Below are 20,397 nucleotides of genomic sequence, written 5' to 3' on the forward strand. Positions count from 1 at the left end.
AATTAATTTAGACATCTTGTTCCTTTGAAGAAAATTCATGTTAAATATAATCTGCAATTTTCTTTAAAGTCTTTTGCGTCAGTCGATACCCGACACGTTCCACAGCGCACGCAAGTCATTTATCGGCTGTAACTGGAAACTAATGGAACAACACCCGAAACAGGTAAGAAAGTAAGACCGTCACATTTTTATGTATTTATTTATTATATATCCTTCAGTCAGGGCAGACCAAGCAGCGACCCGTCCAACAGAACAGAGGAAGAGATCAACACAACCCAACAGACGAACACCCGAAACACAGAAGAGAGCTTCCTGTCCAGTTTCTGCCCCACCTGGTGAATAAAACAAACAGTTCACATGTTCCTCAGGTGTACCATCTTTTACAGCCTGGCTGTGATGAGCCATATATTCACAAGTTTATACAGCTACCATTTACCAGTAAATTAAGACCCAACATTTAACTACTACTTGAGTCACGTCCTCTTTAGCTGGTTTGAAATGCAACTATTCCAGTTCAGTAATTGGCTGTAATAATTATTCTGATAGAGAAATTACAACCACAAGTACAAATTCCACATGTCCAAATAAAAAAAGTGAACAGTCATTTACCCCACAGGCAAATAGGGAGCTTCAAATTTAGATCAGAAGACAGAAGCTTTGAATCTGAAAGCGAGTCACGGTTAACATCTTAATTCTCTACCTAAACACAGTGCTGCTACATGCGTACTCTGGGAAACGAGCATGCTAACATTCCCAACACACACACATCACATCTCCAGGAACTGATCAGTAGGCCCATGAGGAGGGCTGGATGTATAGCTTAAAACGTAAGGAGAGGGTAGTACAAGGTGAATGGTCTAGCCCTTGACAGGTGAGCGTTAGAAATTCTGAACTTTTTTTTTTTACTACCCAGAATGCTTTGAAAACACATGCACAGATAAAAGATGTGGGTCGAGCGAGTTCAGGGTGAAGATGTGGCAGAAAATAGATTTATTCCAACCACATCCCACAACTGGGATGGCCCCACCCACTCCACTGCAAAAAGCCCAGACACTAAGAGATACAGGGGACACGCAAGGGATCAGTGCTCTCGCTGACACACACACGCACACACACACACACACACACACACACACACGCAGCTGAAGAACAGATAACACATAATCACATCTTCAGCTACGCTTTTGCGTCATTTTCAACTTCCTTGTCTCCGTTCTGAATTTCCATATCAGGATTTCCGTTCTCTTTCCCACCCGTCTTCACCTTCTCTGCTTCTTTTGCATTTCCTGTACTCCCAAAGCCATACCTACAGCAAATATGATTAAATTATCATTCTTCTCAAATGCAGGCTATAAAGCAGGACTGCCACGATACTGAAGTCGTAGCAGACAATGAATTAGCTGCACGTATGATCATACTTGGGCTTTATGATGAAGAGAGCCTCCTCTCCCTGCTCCATAGCCATGATAGCTTTCTCCACTCCAGCCGGAAAACCAAGATGCTCTCCATCCCCGATCTCAAACTTCAACTCTCTCTGGTCAAACACACGACCCGTAGAAGAACCCTCCACAGTTACTGAAAATAGTTGAAAAATGTTGAAGTTAGCTCGTGCTAGAAATCGAGGAGACAGAACGACGAAGGCGAGCGTGGATACGAGTGTTCAAGGAGATGGGAACAGAAATGTGATCCATGTTACCACGATCAAACGGGCTCCACGTCGCGTTACCGCACCTCAAATTTGAACCACTCCGAGTTCCACCGAGGGTTGAGAGATTTGGGACAGACATCCGTTTTGAAAGTTGTACTTCCAAACTTAACCTGGGAGATAAAATGCAAAAGACACATTTTTAAATACCATTTTTACTAATAAAAGCATTGAAAAACCACATGGAGTTCACTAACCCCCCAAAAACCCCCAAACGATCATTTTAATAATAATGATGATAATAAAATCAGGATTTCTCACCTCTACAAAAGCATCAGTCAGGTCACTGGCTCTGTCCATCACAGGCAAGTGGCGGCCTGCCACTATTTTGGCCTTCAGTTTCCCAGGCATGATTTTGATATCACGTCGATCTGTGAACAACAATAAGAGTCAGATTGAGTCAGAGTCAGCTGCTGTAATTAAGGTTGTCGTCACAACATTTAACATTTAGCATACGGTTCGTTGTTGACAGTGTCGAGAGGCCCTACCTCGATTTCAATAAATTAGATTGCGGCTGCATTTTAACTCTAAAACAGCCTACGCACTCCCCTTTACAAACGCAAAAAGCATCTTTCCATTAGCCGCAATGTGTCAGCAGAGGAAGGCTAGCAAGGAAAGTAGCATACGGTGATACGGCGAATCTCCGGATGCGCCACGTTTATGCAAAACACCGCCAGTAAAAAGCCTTTCTCTGACTAATGCCAGGGTAAAGTGCATCATCCTCACCGGGGCCAGAGCGTCAAAAGGCCGCTGTCAGAGCGGCGGTGTTGACATTGTGTGCTGCCCACCGCTCGTCTGACCTCCGTGGCTCTCCCATAACACCAAATCCCATTTCCCCAGAAAGCGCCGGTAATATTGATCTAAAACTGCTTCATAGTACAGCAGGTACAATTACACGCGTATCTTTACACCAGACCAAGCTAGACGTCTCTCTGTTTTATCTTATCAACGATTAGCTTAAACTTCTTCTTCTTCGTCTCTTTCTTCGGCTTCTTCGTGGGTTTTACCGGCGGCTTGCCACCTTTACGAAGAGCTTTACCGCCACCTGCTGACCCGGGTACGGATCAGGCTCCTACGTATCTGTTCTTATTGAGTTACAATTTATATATTTGTGTTTAAAAAACCAAAAAGAAAATAAAAACACCTTGAATAAAAAATATATATTTAGATTTCCTTTGTATTTATGGTCTGAAAGAAGTGATTGACATGTATAAGGCTAAAAACTCCTCTGTATTGGTGGGCTTCATCGATGCCTCTAAGGCATTTGACCGTGTGAACCATCGGAAGCTGTTCCTGAAGCTGAGGGAGAGAGGTGTGCCAAACTGTCTCCTTAGAATCCTGGCATATTGGTATGCGAATCAGACCATGCAGGTTAGGTGGGGTAATGTGGTCTCTCCTCCTTTTACTGTGGGGAACGTGTCCGCCAGGGTGGGCTTCTTTCGCCGGTACTTTTTAACTTCTACATGCATGATCTCTCTGTGCAGCTCAACAGCTGTAATACTGGTTGTATGCTTGGTGACACCTTGATCAATCACTTCATGTATGCTGACGACCTGGCCATATTGTCACCGAGCAGTGCTGGCTTCCAGCAGCTCCTGGACATATGCACTGGCTATGGTATCAGGTTTGATGTAAAGTATAATGCCAAGAAGAGTGCCGTCATGGTTTGCAAAACCAGAGAGGATAAGGGTTTGGACTTCCCAAACTTTTATCTGTCAGGGCAAGTGCTATCTGTCTGCAGCAGAACTAAATATCTGGGCCACATCATCAATGACCAGCTGGGAGATGATGATGACATCATCAATGACCAGCTGGGAGATGATGATGACATGTATAGACAGCGGCGGATGCTGTATGCGCAGGCCAACATGCTGAAGAAGAAATTTAGTTTTTGCTCTGAAGCGGTCAAAGTCACCCTCTTCAGGGCCTTTTGTACGCCACTCTATACTGCCCCCTTGTGGATCAAGTACAAACAGGCCAGCATGCAGACGTTGAGGGTGGCATACAATGACTGCATGCGGATACTTCTCAGGAAGCCCAGGTGGTCCAGCGCCAGTGAGATGTTCTGTGGTGTCGGGGTTAACGCACTTAATGCTCAGCTGAGACACCTGCATACAGGTTTATATGTCGGCTGCATGACTCAGGGAATGACATCATCAGAACACTGACTCAGCCAAGCCTAAGTGCTGTGAAGTTTAACTCAGGTATTTGGTGTCATTGGTACCTGATGTTATTGTAGGATTACTGTGTTTACTGTGTAAACGTTGTAAATGTTGTAAATGTTATGTGTGCTTTTTAATTGGACCATTGTGTCTGTAATAAAGATTTTGATTGTTTGATTGATTGATATGCTTTCGCCACAAGAGGGCGCATGTGCTCTGATGCTGAGAAATAGGGACTGCAGAAGAAGCGAGAGGAGCGACAGAGAATGAGAGAAGAAGAATGCAGAGTTGATGTTCCAGCGAGAGTTGTACTAAAGTACAACTTTTGATCAAGATCAAAAGTTGATTGCATGCTTAATTTCTTTGGAAAATATTTACGCCGGATGCCTGGATACAAAGAACATCTCCCCGTCAGGGAATCGAACCCCGGCCTCCTGCGTGACAGGCGGAGATACTGTCTTTTTTTTATTTTTTTTATTTTTTTTAAATCTTTTATTATCAAAAATGTCATATTATTTACAAATTCACAATATATACATTGATAAAAACAGGTGGCAGCAGTCCATACATGCATACTCATGCGTGCTCCAAACCGGCACCGAAATCATAAAACCATAAACATAGCAAAACATAAGGGTGAGTAGACACGAGGCCTCTCACCAAATCATAAACACATAAACTCAGGAAACATAATGGCGGACAGACACTTGGCCTCCCACCAAATCAAAACAAATAAATAAAACCGAACATCAGTAACTCAGTCAAAATTAAATTTCAGTGCATCACCGTGCATTTGAACCAAAGTGCTCCCCTCAATAAACCCCTGCAGAAAGTCTTCGTGATCAATGTTTTTATGTAGTGTCGTTATTGTCCTCCTCACCATGTTCCTAAATAACCTCCAGACGTCCGTTACATTATTGTCGTAGTGGGCCAGATTCCTCCTGAATTTTACCGCATACCTCGCATGGCTCAAGACCAGGTTTAACAGTACTCTGATGTTGAGAAATAGGCACTGCAGAAGAAGCGAGAGGAGCGAGAGAGAGAATGAGAGAAGAATGCAGAGTTGATGTTCCAGTGCGAGTTGTACTAAAGATGTACTAAAGATGCACTAAAGATGTACTAAAGATGTACTAAAGATGTAGTAAAGATGTACTAAGGATGTTCTGATAAAGTTAAGTGGTTGGAACTGCTACTGCCTTCTTATTTCCAACCAACACCACACCATTCCTGATGCAACTCTCTGCATTTATCCGGGCTTGAGACCGGCACAAGGGAGAAACTAGCAATGCTACGTTAGCTCCTGCTAACCGCACTACCCGTACTACCATGAGGCTGCATTGCCCTGTATGGTTTGATCAGTGACATTATATATATAATTGTGCTTCCTTTGACCCCCAATCGCCTCAGTTTGTCCCTCATCACTTTCCTATTTTTTTTTTTTTTTACCATTTTCTTCGTTAAATGCTAAAGGGACTGCACTTATATAGCGCTTTCTACACCTTTGTGGTGCCCAAAGCGCTTTACAAAGCCTCACATTAACCCATTCACACACGCATTCATACTCCGGTGGGTGACTGCTGCCATGCAAGGCGCTGCCACTGGGAGCAATTTGAGGTTCAGTGTCTTACCCAATTTTTGTGAGTCTACAACACAATAAAAATGGTGAATCCCAAAGGACAACTCCCTTATTTATCTGAGACACGGAGACTGTGGTGAAAATGAAATTTGCAAGAACGCCACACCACAGAAACTAATTTGATGAAATGCGGGAGGCAGGGCGGTCCGTCAGGCAAGTTTCCAAATTTGTGTTTATACCATCATTATGAAACCTGAGCAATGACTGCTGACACCCTGGCTGGTCACAACTAACAGCCGAGAATCAAGGCTGACACATCTACCTACCGTATATCTGCATCAGCAGGAGAGAACGATGGCGCAGGTCTGGCATGGCTGGCGATGAGCACGTTGTATATTTCCTCGATTGAACTGTAGGCAACAAGGAAGCTGATTTCCTAAGACACAAACTACCCAAGCAATTTTAGATATAAACTTTCATTCATTTATTCATCTTCTTCAGGACAAGACGATCAATAATCGCCTTGTGCTAGCCTCTTATCCGAATCCGGGCAGAATAGGCCATGGAGCCTTTTAACCAGCATGTCAAAACGTCCAAAGTACACAGAATGCACAACACAAAAAGTTGAAGAGAATAGAAATTTATTCATCAAATTTTACAAAGCAGTGTCAAATAGGGACAAACTGGACCTGAGAAAGAAAGAATAAATAAACCAGAGGTTAACTCCAGCACAGAGAAAGATGAGTTATCTAAAACACAGGAAATAAACATGAAACATCCAAACCAAACTTTTAACAAAGCTGCCAATGCTTTAGTGAAAGAAAAGAAAAACATAATCAGAGTCATTGGGTCAGAATTTATTTGCCATGCAAGGCGCTGCCACTGGGAGCAATTGCAAATGCAATTGCAAATGCAAATGCAAATTTATTTGCATTTGCATCCATTTCTTTGTAGACAAGGCGACCTCAGGCATCTCGTCTACAGCCTCTTTATCCGCCTTGTGGGTCACGGGTGTTGCTGGAGCCTGCAGCTGACTACGGGCAAGAGGTGGGGTACACCCAGAATGCATTGCCAGGGCAATGTGGGGCCACACAGAGACAGACAACGCAGACAAACGCACCCACTCATACATATGGTCATTTTAAAGGGATTAATTCACCTAAGTTGTATGTTTTTGGTGATGGTAAGATACCAGAGAAAACCCACACAGACACAGAACACACAAACGCCGACAGTGCTACCCACCACACCACCATGCCATCAAAAGAATGATGTATATATACTTTTTCATATATGATTTTGAAACACACGTACCGGTAGACATGTAAAAAATCAGACAGTCATCTCAGAACAATAAACCAAAATGGCAAATATACAAGATAACTTTAGACCCACAGCATTTCCTCTCTGTATTTATAAGGAAAGTAATACTTCCCATCCATTAGAATGGGAAGCTTCACAGAAAAAACAAAATATACTTTTAAAAAACAACCCTCAATGTAATATTTACAGACATTGTCTGTAGATTCTTTTTCATATATTTCTTTCCCATGCTAAACCAAATCACATTGACTTTCATTGCTATTCCAGTTTAAGGTTTTTCCTGACTTGTAGAACAATTTTATTTCTCTGCGGTAACTGAATAACACACCAGAAGGTACCATCAATAGTAGAAACGAGAAACTGCTGTGTTCGCAGTTTTTTGTTCTTTTATTTAGACCCGTGGTGGCGACCAGAAGTCAGCGTGAACAGTCCTCTCCCCGTAACACTGATCGGACTCAGAGGCAGACCTGCTACAGATCTGGTGGCCTTCACTGTTCACCCAGGCTCCGGCGACCAGCCAGGGAATCCCACTTCTGACACCAAGTTGTGTTGGCAGTTTTTGTTACTTTGAATAATTGTATAATAAAGACACATGATTATGTAAGATTGGTCTTTAATTATTTTACCAAGGCCTTGGGGCTTCAGTCATCCAAGTAGAACAGTTGGCTGAGTGAAGCGAAGAAGAGTGAAAACATCTTGCTTATATAGGCACCCATTCTTTCATTCTTAGAACAGGAAACAGGCAATGTACAAGGGAAATTCTAAGTATCAATACCCTAGATGCGGTCCATAAACCTTTACCACAAAACTTAGCTGCATGAGGGTCTTTTGTTGAAGCTTACTTCCTGTCTAGCAACATTGTTTTTTTTCATCTTATCACACCTTTGCAGACAGTTATTTTCCTACTACCGTCCCTGTAGGTCAAAGTTACTTAGCATTGTTTAATCGCCACTTAATGATTATTTGATTGATCTTACAATTATCGATTATGTAATTGTCATTATACTTAGGAATTACTTTATTGCAAATACACTGCCCTGACATAAACCTGTTTCTGATTAATGGCACTATTTTATTTATAGAATTATTGTGTCGCTCAAAAGAAGAAAAAAAAAAACCCCACAAATCGTAATCAATATAAAGTCTATCTTAATTAACATGATACATAAAGCTGTCTTGTCCATGTACAAATTAATTTCATTCTGTCACAGCAAAAAAATATTTTTTTCCCTTTGTTCTGTACTTTGCTTTAGTCGTTTCATTTCAATTGTTGCATCCAGCATCACGATCATGACGGTATCTTCAAATACATTCAGTGGCACAGCAGAAGTACCATAGTAGTAGTCAACAGCACGTCAAGTGAAACAAGCCCTGAGCACATAAGCAGCATCTCATTAGCAAGCGACCGAAGGACAGTGTGTGAGCCGATGTCAGTTTTCCATTCCAGCTTCTCCGTCGATTAGAAGGAGCCACCATTAGGGAGCAAGAACCACGCCCCTGATCTTAAAGTGCACTGTTACTGTTACCGTAGTGACCACGGTCATCGTTTGGCAGCAGCTGGCAAGATCAGCTGGCTCTCTGCGACAGCCCGTGGTTCCACATGCCACGTTTGGAGTGATAGTAGTGAAAGAAGTTCCTCAAGTAGATCCTGTCGACTTCCAGTCCCGCCTGGAGGATCCTGGAGCAGAGATTATTATGACTTTTCATTTTGTTCATCTGAAAGGCGGTGTTTCCTAAACTGTTAGAGCCACAATAACAACAATAATGTTAACATTTTAGGCCTATTCTCCATTCTGTCAGCCCAAACATGGGGAAAGCAGAAACATTAGGAACACAGATTCTTTTCACGTTCTCTTGTTGATGCTGAGCAGACTGTTGTGTGTTTTGGAGCTTCTTGAAAGAAAAAATAAAGGAAAACAACACACTGAGGGACAAAAAGGCATGACATATATTCCCAGTCAAACTGGTTCTCCAGGAATCTGTTGTCAGTTGTTACACAACTCATCTAAAATGAATGCATGGCTTCAATTATATGTTTGAAAGTGCAACATAAAAATGAAGGTGGCAAAAAAAGTTACCTTTTTTTTATTTTTTTTTACGTGACGAAACATTCACTAAATGTGCTTTCAGGTAAATTGTGCAACATTATTCACTGGGCTCTAAAGTGCTCCATTTGGGATCCATTGATTTAGAATAATTCAAGCACAATCTCACAACATCTGCTGGTGGGGATTTTGACTCGCCCTCTACCATAAACTTTATTTTCAATGAGTCTTCAAAAGAAAAATTAACCTGTCAAGGAGCTCCCAGTCTTCTCCTCCCCAGCCCGCCTTGTATTCCCGAGTGTTCATTCCTCCCACTGCTTCCAGATCTGATTTATAGATCCCAAGCAGGCCAAAGCCATTCACCTCCCACCAACCTGCAAAGAATAAAATAACATTTACACTTAAAGGTGATGTCACGTTCAGACAAAATGCTCCTGCAAATGCAAACAGCACATTGCAGTGGCTACAGTAGCTCATGTTGCAACACGATATGACATCATTCACTGAAACAGGCTAAACCAGCAGAGCTGGTTATGATGGTGGGATTTAAATAAAAAAAGGTTTTTGGCTTGAATGAGTGAAGGTGTCAGGAGAAACATTAGATTATGTTAAAAATCAAATGTTTTTTAAGGATGCAATTCCAAATGTTATTCCAAATCATAACAGCCAAAACTAAGAATTTTTCAAAAGCTTTACTACAGTAACACAAATATTACTATTCTATTTAGCTTTAAGGAACTACTTCTGTGAAGGAATGGGCTGCCGTGAAAATAAAAACATTTAGTATTAGCATCTGCATCAACCTCTGGCATCCAATGGTGTAGCCCCACAGTTCAGCCTCATGACTATTGGAGCAAAGGCCATGTATCCCTCCACACAGTGCTTCCGGATGGTATCAATGATGGAGGAAGGGAAATGGATGTGGAGGTCACAAAGAAACACAATGCTGTGGCCATCCTGAGGGACAATTGGCATTATTACATCTCTATGTTGGTCTCTTCATCTTAATGCCCCATTGCTGAGTGATGACGTAAAACTCACTTTTATACTGTTGACGCCTGCTTGCAGGCCGGCAGAGCGTTGAAAGTTTCCTCCGAGCTTTATGTACTGGTAACTGAGCAGTTCCACAGCTGTGGTTAGAGCGCACACAATCCTACGTACCTGACCATCTCAGTATGTAAAGGCCTCTACCTTGGGAGTGTGGATTCCTTCAGAGCCTTCTTCACATCCATGTCAGTGCTGCTGAAGTCGGCGATGATGAGATTCAAGTTGACATCTTGAGTGTCTTTAAACACTCTCTCCATGTCATCAATGAGCTGCTGGACCCACCGAGCCTGGTTTTTCACTGAGCGATGCAGAATAAGCAACATCTTTAGTTTTAAAATCTCATCCCAGCAAGACTGTTCTTGTTCCCGTTTCGGACGAGCAACTCAGGATCACTCCCAAACTGAACTTTGATAAAACGCTGAGCTCTCTCCAAGTCTGACATTGGTATAAAACACACAGTAGAGGCCTTCGTTTCTTTAAATTAGTGGATACTGACAATGTCTAGTTAAGGTATATCAAATTCTGAGTCCAAGAAATAAATGTTACATGGATAATTTATATCTTGATTTAAAAATTCTAAAATGAATAATGTGTCTGACACCTGACAACGCTAATGACAAACATTTTTGTGATTAGCAGAAAAGAAATTAAGAGACATTAAGATACACAGAAATATGCACTGAATGGAATGGCATTAGAAGCACAAATCAATGTGGGCATACCAGGTACGAGGACGTGGACGGTGACCCCGGGATTCCAGTGGAAGTCCACGGGATTACACAGCTGAGGTTTCGGGTTGAACTGCCCGCTGCGGTCAGTGAGATGGTAGACGTAGTGCGACAGGCGAAACAGCTGGTCGTCTCCATCTTTCACCTCCAGTTCCAAGAGGAGGCGGCTGCCGTGAGTCCTGTCCACGCGTTTCACGACGTTAATCACACGCATCAGTGTCAACTGTCTGAAAGAGCAGAGAGAGAGAAAAACAGATTTAAATATGCAGCAAAAGATGTACGTACGGTATATAATTATGTATTTGGTGTATATTTAAGAAAATATAAATATACTGCAAAACCTTTAATAACAGGATTTTGTTTTTCATAAATAGGTTTTCAATGCTGACTGATTACTTTTTCAGTTAGGTTACTGGTCTAGTAACATCTAGGGCTTAATACACGTTGAAGGCTTCTAGGTAATCTTTAATCCTTTTTTTTTTATGGTGGATATTTGAATGTTATTTTAGTTATTGTTTGATCTGCCATTTTAAGGATTTAAGGATTCATTGTGAATCTTTATCTTTTGATCAACGTGTAACATGCAGCTTGCTATGGGCGAGAGCCGGGTACACCTCGGACGTGTCGCCACACAGAGACAGACAACCATTCACGCTGACACACTCAAACACTACGGACAATTTGGAGTCATCAATTCACCTAAATTGCATTTTTGTGCAGGCGGGAGGAAACTGGAGAAAACCCATGTGGACACAGGGATATTATACAAACTCCGCACAGATGGCAACAGCGCTACCCCTACGCCACCGTACCGGAAATTCAATTTGTAGATGCGTGAGAAAACCCATAAGATGAGATGTTTATTTATCTTATCTTAAGCTGAGGAAATATTTAGTTACCCCTTGTGCTTCTGGTTGAGTTGATCCATGAATACCGTGATGACAGACTGAATATCATTGGAGTTGCACAACAAGTTCCCTGAAATGCTGCAGCCCAGCTCTATTTTGTCTTCTCGTTGTGCGTGGAAGTCCAGCTGGCTGACCTGGAATGTCTGGCTCCAGTTCACCTCAGTGTCAAATACTTCCGGTAGGCTGTGGTCCTCTTCAACCTTGTAGTCAACGCTTTGTTCCAGTTCCAAAACAGGTGTTCCCTCACCCATTGTGACGCCCGACTTTCTTTCAGGTTCCTCAATTGCTTGGTTCTCCTCTCCTTTCATATCTGACTGTTCTCCATCCACATTTTCTTCTGCATTCCTCTTCACTCTGTAGACACTGTTGTCTCGGCCATTTTCCTCATCAGGATGATTGAGCGTCATGTATTGAGAGAAGCCATTCCTGACGATGAGAGGACAGAAAACAAAATTAAGTAAAGAAGTAGAAGCTATTTCCTGTTCCTGTAAAGCCTTGGAGGAAGTTCATCGGGGAAGATCGTGCCAAGGTTTGCCTTTTGGAGGAAAGAAACTGTTCTTCGGCACGATGCGGCGGGAGCTGGGAGTGAATATACAAAACCGTGTGCTGCTATACTGTAGAACATTGTGTCAGGTTTTTCAATGAACATTGAGTGTGACGTCTCACGTATTGTGATTAGGGTTGATGAGGTAGAAGCAGCTCTCCTGGGTCTCCATGTGTGTGAGTCGGGTGTAGTCGTTGGGGTAGACGTAAGACAAGTGGATCTGTGGAGATAAGATCTCGTGTTTACAAGGTTGCCCAACCAAACAGGTGACTTGAGGGTTGAGATAAAAAACACAAAATACTGCATGCGTATTTTTGTGCCTTTCTTACTTCAAACAGAATTTATGCTAAATAAAGTTTGTATTCAATAATTTATGGAGGTTTTTTTTTTGAAGCTACACATGATGCTTCCTAGGACTAGAATTTCAACAACTTCATGAAGTTAGTGCCGGTGAATGTTGAGCGTACACATGTGTGCTGGGAACCCTGAAGTCTCCAGAACAAACAGTGAAAACGGGTTTTACAATGAGGTGGGACAAATCTACCAGCGTCATTTTCATGTTTTATACTTTTGAGATGGAATTCTGTCTGCAACCACAGCGTTTGTCTGGCAACAGTTCTTTAAACTACGCAGAATCTGAATTTATCATCATGCATTCTTCTGGGACTGCTGTCACACACAGACATTCTTTTGTTGATCAACAGATCAAACTCGACTGTCAAACTCGACTGGTGAGAAGCAAAGTGAAGCAATTTAACTACATAAATACGTACATAATTCAGTCCATGGTAGCGCGGCACCGTCCGGCCTTTGATAATGTAGCTAGGTTTGTATGAGCATTTAGGCAGAACACCATGAAGGAAACTGTTGTTTAACAAAGGCACTGAAAAGACACACAAAGTTTAACATAGGATTACTTTGTGCCTTCAACTTCATTCGGAAATAGGCTGCAGGAAGCTGCTGGAATAGCGGGAAAGGAGAGGTTTATCTGTGCAGCGGGAAGTCCCTCACTTCTGTACAGAGTGTCTCGCGGATCTTTCCTCAACATGTCCGCTTTGCTGCTGCGCTCATCCTTTAAGGGTCGCTGGTTGGTTGCAGCCGTCTGCGGAATGTGGGTGACATCACCCAGTAGCAAGCCAGCCTCATCTGTGTGATGAACACAGGGCACAACAATAAGAGAAGTGCACGTGCACGTGCACGGCAACAAAACCACAGACACAGATCGCAATGTTTGAACATTCTTGTTGTATATGAACACAGAAACAGCAAAAGGGGTGGGATGGAGATTTCCCCTGACTCACTGGGGCAGCGATAATGACGTGTGGTTTTTGCACTTACTAACATAAAGGGAGATATATTTGGATTCAATAACTGTGAACTTTTGATCTTGATCCAGGAGCAGCCACTGTGTGAAAACAAATGCAACTTTAGACTGTCAAGCCTCTTCAAATCTATTACAAATATTGGAAACACACACACACACACACACACACACACACACTTCAGAGTTGGAAGCAATGAAATGGGACAAAGACAGCAAAGGAATTTTTCTACTTTGTAAAGTGCAATGACTTACTGCCACCTCCACATGGTCAGTCCCTCTATCATCTTGCTTGTGAATGACTTCAAAATAGTACTTTGTCTGAGCAGACAGCCTGTCACACATTAAAAGGGTTATAAATATTTCTCTGGATCTCATCCCAAAACCTTAGGCCAAGAAAATACTACTAATACTAGCAATACACATTACCCCTAAACAGAAATGACTAGTATGAATTGTTTGGGGTTCCTTTTGTCCACTTTGGTTGATGTATTTATCATTGGTCTTTTAAGAATCTTAGGCAAAAAACAGCCAATAACAAACCAATAATGAGATGAATTGTATCCAGAGGCTTATTACCGGTAAGTGGATTGGTCATATTCTCTTATGTACAGTCCTGTTAAAAAGTATTTATTCTGTGTATGCTTATTTCTCACATATTAAAAAAGTATGAATATGTTTTAAAGGGGGCTCAGCTACATGAACTTTCCATAACAAATGGAAATGCCAACCCAGAATGAGAATGGAGAAACTCGGGCAACTGCAGTTTTTGACTGAATCTAGTCATATTGGTTTTGAAATGTAAATCTAACAACAAAATACAGTATGATCAACTCACACAACCGGTCTGGACGTCTGACTGGCGAACTTATCAAACTCGCCTGGCGCAGTAAACTCCACCCCGCTCTAGGAAGAATGTTCACATAAGAAATGTAATATTATACGAGCACAAGCAATAAAATGAAATGGTCAGCTACTCTCAGAGAAGATGACAGACTCGGGTACCTTTCCAACCCATGTCAGTAATTGCACATTGAAGGGAGATTCATCTGTACTGAGCCAAAATTCAGAGTTGTCATCAGAGCTCAAAGCAAACACAAATTCTCCTGATGGATAGAGAAAAAAACAGAAAGAAAGAAATTGAAGGAAAGATCTTTGGGAGTTGTATAGAAATGGTTTTATACTCAGCAACTAGACAAATATCTGTTACCATCAGAGTATGGATGGAGATAACCAAAAATCCTGAGCCCGTAGTTGGTCCATTGAGGAGAAACAGCCAGCTTTTGTACTGTGGTCCTGGACTGAATGAGCAAAGGAAGGAGAAAACGAGTATTCAGACATGTTTGCTTAAAGAGAGAATACACCCTGAGGCCATGTACACACGGAGCCGGTTTCTTTTTAAAACCGAATATCTTTCCTCTCCGTTTCGAAACATAAACTCTATCCACACCCAACCGCATAAGCTCGTTGTTAAGCACATTCACAGGACGAAATCCACAATGCTCCTCCTAAATCCGTTTGACTATCCGGCAGACCCTCCTCTCCAGTAGCCCTGAATAGACCTTCAGGAAGCTGAGGAGCGTGATCCTCCATAGTTGGAACACACCCTCCGGGACCGCCACCCCGGTGTGCCAATCCAAAGGCACGTTGTCCACGCGATAGAGATAGAAGAGCCCACTCCCAGGTCCCCAGGCGCTGCGCCATACTAGTAAGATATGATTATGAAGAAATGTAAATGAATGAAGAGCTGACAGAAGGCTGACTCATGCATGCACTCGTTCCTGCACATTCCATGCATAACGGCTTTTGACTCACATGAGGATACAGTGGGTAGTGAATGTTCCTGAAGAGGTCACCCACAGAACTGCCACACCAGTCCTCAAAGATGTGCAGATTGGCCTTCCCCCCAAACTGCAAGAAAAGAAGAGCGTGAGAGTGACGTTGGGAATGTGCTACTCTTTGTGCTGCAGTCAGTCGGCAGCAGAAACCGTTTAGCCTCAGTACTGGGGCAGGTTGTAAAAAATGTGTTATTATTATCAATTAATTAAATGTAAGTTAAATGTATTTAACACATTAAAAGTCATTCTATTCGTTTTCAAAGAGTTAGGATGGAGGCAAAAGTAGGGTCTGTCTCAGAATCTCGGTAAGAAAATGGTGGGGTGGCACTAAGCGAGGGAAGTCTGGAAATCCCTGCTGAGGCTTGTGGCTCCATGATCCGGCGCTGGATAGGCGGTGGAAGATGGATCAATGGATGGCACTAAGTAAGTAAATATGCTTTATTAGATTTAAAATAATGCAGAATGAGAACGACATTAATTCACAACTCAGTTTAGACTGTAAACAACATACATCACCATCATACTGGTCTGTATAATGAAAAGCAGAAGACGCTCTCCCAAAACATGATATTATTCGTGCACACAACTGTCCAATGCAACGTGCTGCTTAATGGAGTGGAAATATTATGACTCGAACAGTGAAGAGGAAGCTGCCAGAGTACTCTCTACTGCAGGAAATATACTGAGGTGGGAGGGAGCTGGACAGGTTTAGGCAGGTTGTCACAGGAGGAAAAGTGTTCTTAAGCATGCGCTTAATGGACACACCTCTGGTTTCCAGGTTTGTGGAGTGAAGTTGGAACTCAAAGAAGCTGAATCCTCCAGTGAGTCTAGCTGATGGTCCTCTCTGACCTGAGAAGCAAACCAAATCACTCACTTCTATACCGTTTCCTGCCCACCTCGCATCGACACATTTTCTATTACCCCCCCCACCCCACCACCCCACCACCCCACCACCCCACGCGCAACTCTTACTTACCCCGTTCTCAAACATTGCTCTCTTCCAACTGGGGACTTCAAGATTCATACCTGAGAAAACTGATGAAAATGACAGATCAGTGCAGTTCTGACAAACAAATATGCAAAAACATGCTACCATCGAGTTACTTGAATGCTGTACTGCAGGATTTACTGCAGGATTATTTTGTTTTCATAAGAAAAAATGTACTTTCTTAAAATAGATGTGGATTGACTGTCTTCTTGTTGGTAGCATGGGAAAATAATTTAACTGGGTTGTGAAGGTGTGTGGAGAGTGGAAAGTACACATCAGTCACTCATCTCTTAAGAAAGCACAAAACAAAAAGGCTGAACATGGTCAAATGTTCTGCCATAATCACAGAAAAACTGGATAATTACTTAATCCGAGTCACTTGGTGGATGATGATTTATATCGATGCCATAAGAGTTTCAGGGCCCCATCAGCAAGCTGTCGTATGATTTTTGTGAGGTCATGTTGTATATTACTGAAGCAATGAAGGCCAGTGTCCCAGCAAAAACCTGTGTAAGACCAATATTACTCTTTCATGACGCTTCCACATCCTTATCATCCTTACAGGGCGGAGCATTTTTTCTACGAGCTTGCGGTTACATTCAGTGAATTGGAATTACAGTGAACACCCAGCCTGTCATTATCATTGGGTCTCCGGAGGTGCAGTTAAGAAAAGAAGGAGAGGAATATGTTGAACTCCTGCATGAAAGACAGCCATGTCTCTCATTGGTATGTGATATGTGGTCCTTCCATCAAGGACATAGGACTCCAACATTACACTGGGAATCGAACCTGAGACATTCTTGCTGCCACTTTAAGAGACATGCTTGAACATTAAAAAAATTAGATGCACAAGGCATATAACCTTTTCATCTCCTCCTGTAATCGATGGAAACATGATGATGAATATATTTATTAGATAGAATGTTAGAGTACAAGTACAGTCACACAGTAGCATGTATTACAGTACAAATGAGGTCAAACATCCTGTCTAAGAGGAGCATTTCAAAAAAGCCCGTGCGGTCTTGTTTCCGTTGAAAGTCCCTCGTACATAAATCATCCACAAACATCCACATAACAATGAAAACAATTGCGCTTGTCATTGTGTTAGAATTTCAATCATGGATGGATAATTGGAGCACGCACAAGAATGCGTATAGACACTAGACAGGTAATGTTTTTAAAATATTTTGAGCTGACACGTCATATTTGTTCAAAGTGCTGTTGTCATCTTCTTTTTTTATTTCTCACATGTGGGTAGAGACATAGTTTATTTTAATCTACCACCAATGTGGTGGCACACCTTTGTCATACTTTGCTGTGATTGCACCAAAACAGGCAGGAAGCTTTATTACCAAGTGTGAGACTTGACTTCCTACAACCGGAGAGCCCCCCCCCCCCCCCCCTCTAAAACAAAAACACACTGCTTCACCTCTTAAAGTTGTCTCACCTGTTGCAGGCTCATGTTTCCTGTACAAATGCATCCGGAATCGTGAAGCGTAAAAGTAAAAAAATACAACATTAAAAATGTAAAATAAAACAACTCTAAATACTACTCTCCAAATTTAAATGTGTGGCAAAGACAGTTAAAAAATACAGTTTCCAGAGTCATGAATTTGACTTTGGGAGAACAAAAACATGCCGGACGTGAAGGGGAATGCGGGGCCATTCTAGAAAATGTGTGTGTGTGTGTGCGTGAGTGCGTTTTACGCACACACAACTCTGGCAGCGCTGCGTCAGTGGACTCAATAAACGACGAATGCAAAGTCAGTTCTTATTTAATTACAATTAGATGCTGTTACCTTCCCACTTGAAGCGAAGCAATGGAAAAAAAAAAAGTCCCTCTAGTTCATTCCTTGCTTTCACACATGCTCGCTTTGCGTAATGAGCCCTTCATATCAGTTATTATAGTAGTAATACATGTCTAATAGTAGACATGTACATTAAAACAATAACCTTTCGTTGGAACTTACTGTTGGCGCCGGTCCATATTCTGTTAACAGCGACCATCTCGTGGTAGACGGCCAGTCCGGCCAGTAAGATCACAAGGAGAAGCAGATATCTGGTGTTGCGCCGCAGCTTCTTCGAGAGGAAAAGCAACGACATCATCTCAAGTCTGGAGCGAAACCTCTGAAGTTATTCATGGGACGCCAAAACGAGCCTGCGCGCCTCAGACGCGCCACTGGCACGGAGGATGTTCCCAGTGCGCGCAGCTTCTAGGGGCTCGCATCCCGCGAAAAATCCCAGTATGACCAGTGAGAAGCACTGTTCTACAAGGAAGGCGCCCGAACATGGAATGTTTTGGGGAAAAGGTTTCTTGTTCTTCCGACGAACGGGCTGCCGGCTGGGGTCCTCCAAATAGTCGCGCACGAATTACGCACGAGAAAACGCGAACAGCCGGAGCCGCAGTGAACTCCCAAACTAATAAACCATCCCCTCAACTTCACGAGCACAAACAGAAAAGGAATACAGAGGAACAGTGGCTCCGCTTTCAAAGTAAAAGCATGTCTTCTGTGTCGATGGAGGTGATGGAACACAAATTCTACAAGAATCTGAGAAAAGACCTTCAAGAAATTAAGTTGTCCGCGTCGAATGCAATATTCTGTAAAAGTGTAATTTTCAAAATGCTCCTCTTAGGCAGGATGTTTGACTTTATTTGTACTGTAATACATGCTACTGTGTGACTGTACTTGTACTCTAACATTCTATCTAATAAATATATTCATCATACATTATTCATCGATGCAATATCTTTTTCTGACTTCGTATATCGCCGTACTTGGGCCTCAAATAAATGCGTCGGATAAATACGCAGGACCCAACACAGGGAAGGAAGTCGCAACGATTCCCATAATAAACACACTCCCAAACCTTGTGAAAAGCCTTCCCAGAAGAAGCTGTTATAAAAGGGAGGGCCGAGATCCTATTAAATCCTGTGGTTTCAGATTGGGAGGCAAAACAGGCACAAAAACCAGAACTCAAATACGCATCCTCCATCATCATCGACATCCAACCTTGAATACACAAAGTCCTGCAGTAAAATGAATAACAGGTCCCAACTTGGAAATTATACTCTTCACATCTAAAGATGGGGTTCAAGTGGAATAAATTAATTTAAACATCTTGTTCCTTTGAAGAAAATTCATGTTAAATATAATCTGCAATTTTCTTTAAAGTCTTTTGCGTCAGTCGATACCCGACACGTTCCACAGCGCACGCAAATCATTTATCAGTTGTAACTGGAAACTAATGGAACAACACCCGAAACAGGTAAGAAAGTAAGACCGTCACATTTTTATGTATTTATTTATTATATATCCTTCAGTCAGGGCAGACCAAGCAGCGACCCGTCCAACAGAACAGAGGAAGAGATCAACACAACCCAACAGACGAACACCCGAAACACAGAAGAGAGCTTCCTGTCCAGTTTCTGCCCCACCTGGTGAATAAAACAAACAGTTCACATATTCCTCAGGTGTACCATCTTTTACAGCCTGGCTGTGATGAGCCATATATTCACAAGTTTATACAGCTACCATTTACCAGTAAATTAAGACCCAACATTTAACTACTACTTGAGTCACGTCCTCTTTAGCTGGTTTGAAATGCAACTATTCCAGTTCAGTAATTGGCTGTAATAATTATTCTGATAGAGAAATTACAACCACAAGTACAAATTCCACATGTCCAAATAAAAAAAGTGAACAGTCATTTACCCCACAGGCAAATAGGGAGCTTCAAATTTAGATCAGAAGACAGAAGCTTTAAATCTGAAAGCGAGTCACGGTTAACATCTTAATTCTCTACCTAAACACAGTGCTGCTACACGCGTACTCCGGGAAACGAGCATGCTAACATTCCCAACACACACACATCACATCTCCAGGAACTGATCAGTAGGCCCATGAGGAGGGCTGGATGTATAGCTTAAAACGTAAGGAGGGGGTAGTACAAGGTGAATGGTCTAGCCCTTGACAGGTGAGCGTTAGAAATTCTGAACCTTTTTTTTTTTACTACCCAGAATGCTTTGAAAACACATGCACAGATAAAAGATGTGGGTCGAGCGAGTTCAGGGTGAAGATGTGGCAGAAAATAGATTTATTCCAACCACATCCCACAACTGGGACGGCCCCACCCACTCCACTGCAAAAAGCCCAGACACTAAGAGATACAGGGGACACGCAAGGGATCAGTGCTCTCGCTGACACACACACG

The 20,397-nt window shown here is 42.3% G+C and overlaps 1 protein-coding gene and 1 long non-coding RNA gene across 2 annotated transcripts; both read right to left on the reverse strand.

The window, feature by feature from the left end:
- Positions 1-183: 183 nt before the first annotated feature.
- On the reverse strand, positions 184-2,646 carry LOC137894222 (uncharacterized). The gene is made up of 5 exons (XR_011105473.1): positions 2,432-2,646; positions 1,967-2,076; positions 1,732-1,818; positions 1,419-1,575; positions 184-1,306 (listed from the first exon to the last, which is right to left on the reverse strand). It is a non-coding gene; the product is annotated as an uncharacterized lncRNA (long non-coding RNA).
- A 3,421-nt stretch (positions 2,647-6,067) lies between these two features.
- On the reverse strand, positions 6,068-18,472 carry LOC137893620 (beta-1,4-N-acetylgalactosaminyltransferase 3-like). The gene is made up of 19 exons (XM_068739033.1): positions 18,156-18,472; positions 16,174-16,232; positions 15,963-16,046; positions 15,175-15,270; positions 14,570-14,660; positions 14,365-14,465; positions 14,198-14,265; positions 13,615-13,693; positions 13,377-13,443; positions 13,050-13,184; positions 12,812-12,921; positions 12,161-12,258; positions 11,486-11,920; positions 10,581-10,813; positions 10,003-10,156; positions 9,853-9,925; positions 9,615-9,768; positions 9,059-9,185; positions 6,068-8,444 (listed from the first exon to the last, which is right to left on the reverse strand). The coding sequence occupies exons 1-19, from the start codon at positions 18,289-18,291 to the stop codon at positions 8,333-8,335; spliced, it is 2,412 nt and encodes an 803-aa protein (XP_068595134.1). The 5' UTR covers positions 18,292-18,472; the 3' UTR covers positions 6,068-8,332.
- Positions 18,473-20,397: the final 1,925 nt, after the last annotated feature.

This window comes from Brachionichthys hirsutus, chromosome 5, assembly GCF_040956055.1.
Source record: "Brachionichthys hirsutus isolate HB-005 chromosome 5, CSIRO-AGI_Bhir_v1, whole genome shotgun sequence".
In the NCBI taxonomy this organism is placed as follows: Eukaryota; Metazoa; Chordata; class Actinopteri; order Lophiiformes; family Brachionichthyidae; genus Brachionichthys; species Brachionichthys hirsutus.

Coding starts and splice junctions, on each gene's coding strand:
- LOC137893620 (XM_068739033.1), bottom strand. CDS start 18,291: ATGATGTCGTTGCTTTTCCTCTCGAAGAAGCTGCGGCGCAACACCAGA. Junction 16,233..18,155: donor AATATGGACCGGCGCCAACA/GTAAGTTCCAAC, acceptor CATTTTCATCAG/TTTTCTCAGGTATGAATCTT. Junction 9,186..9,614: donor TACACCATTGGATGCCAGAG/GTTGATGCAGAT, acceptor TATTCTTTGCAG/GTTGGTGGGAGGTGAATGGC.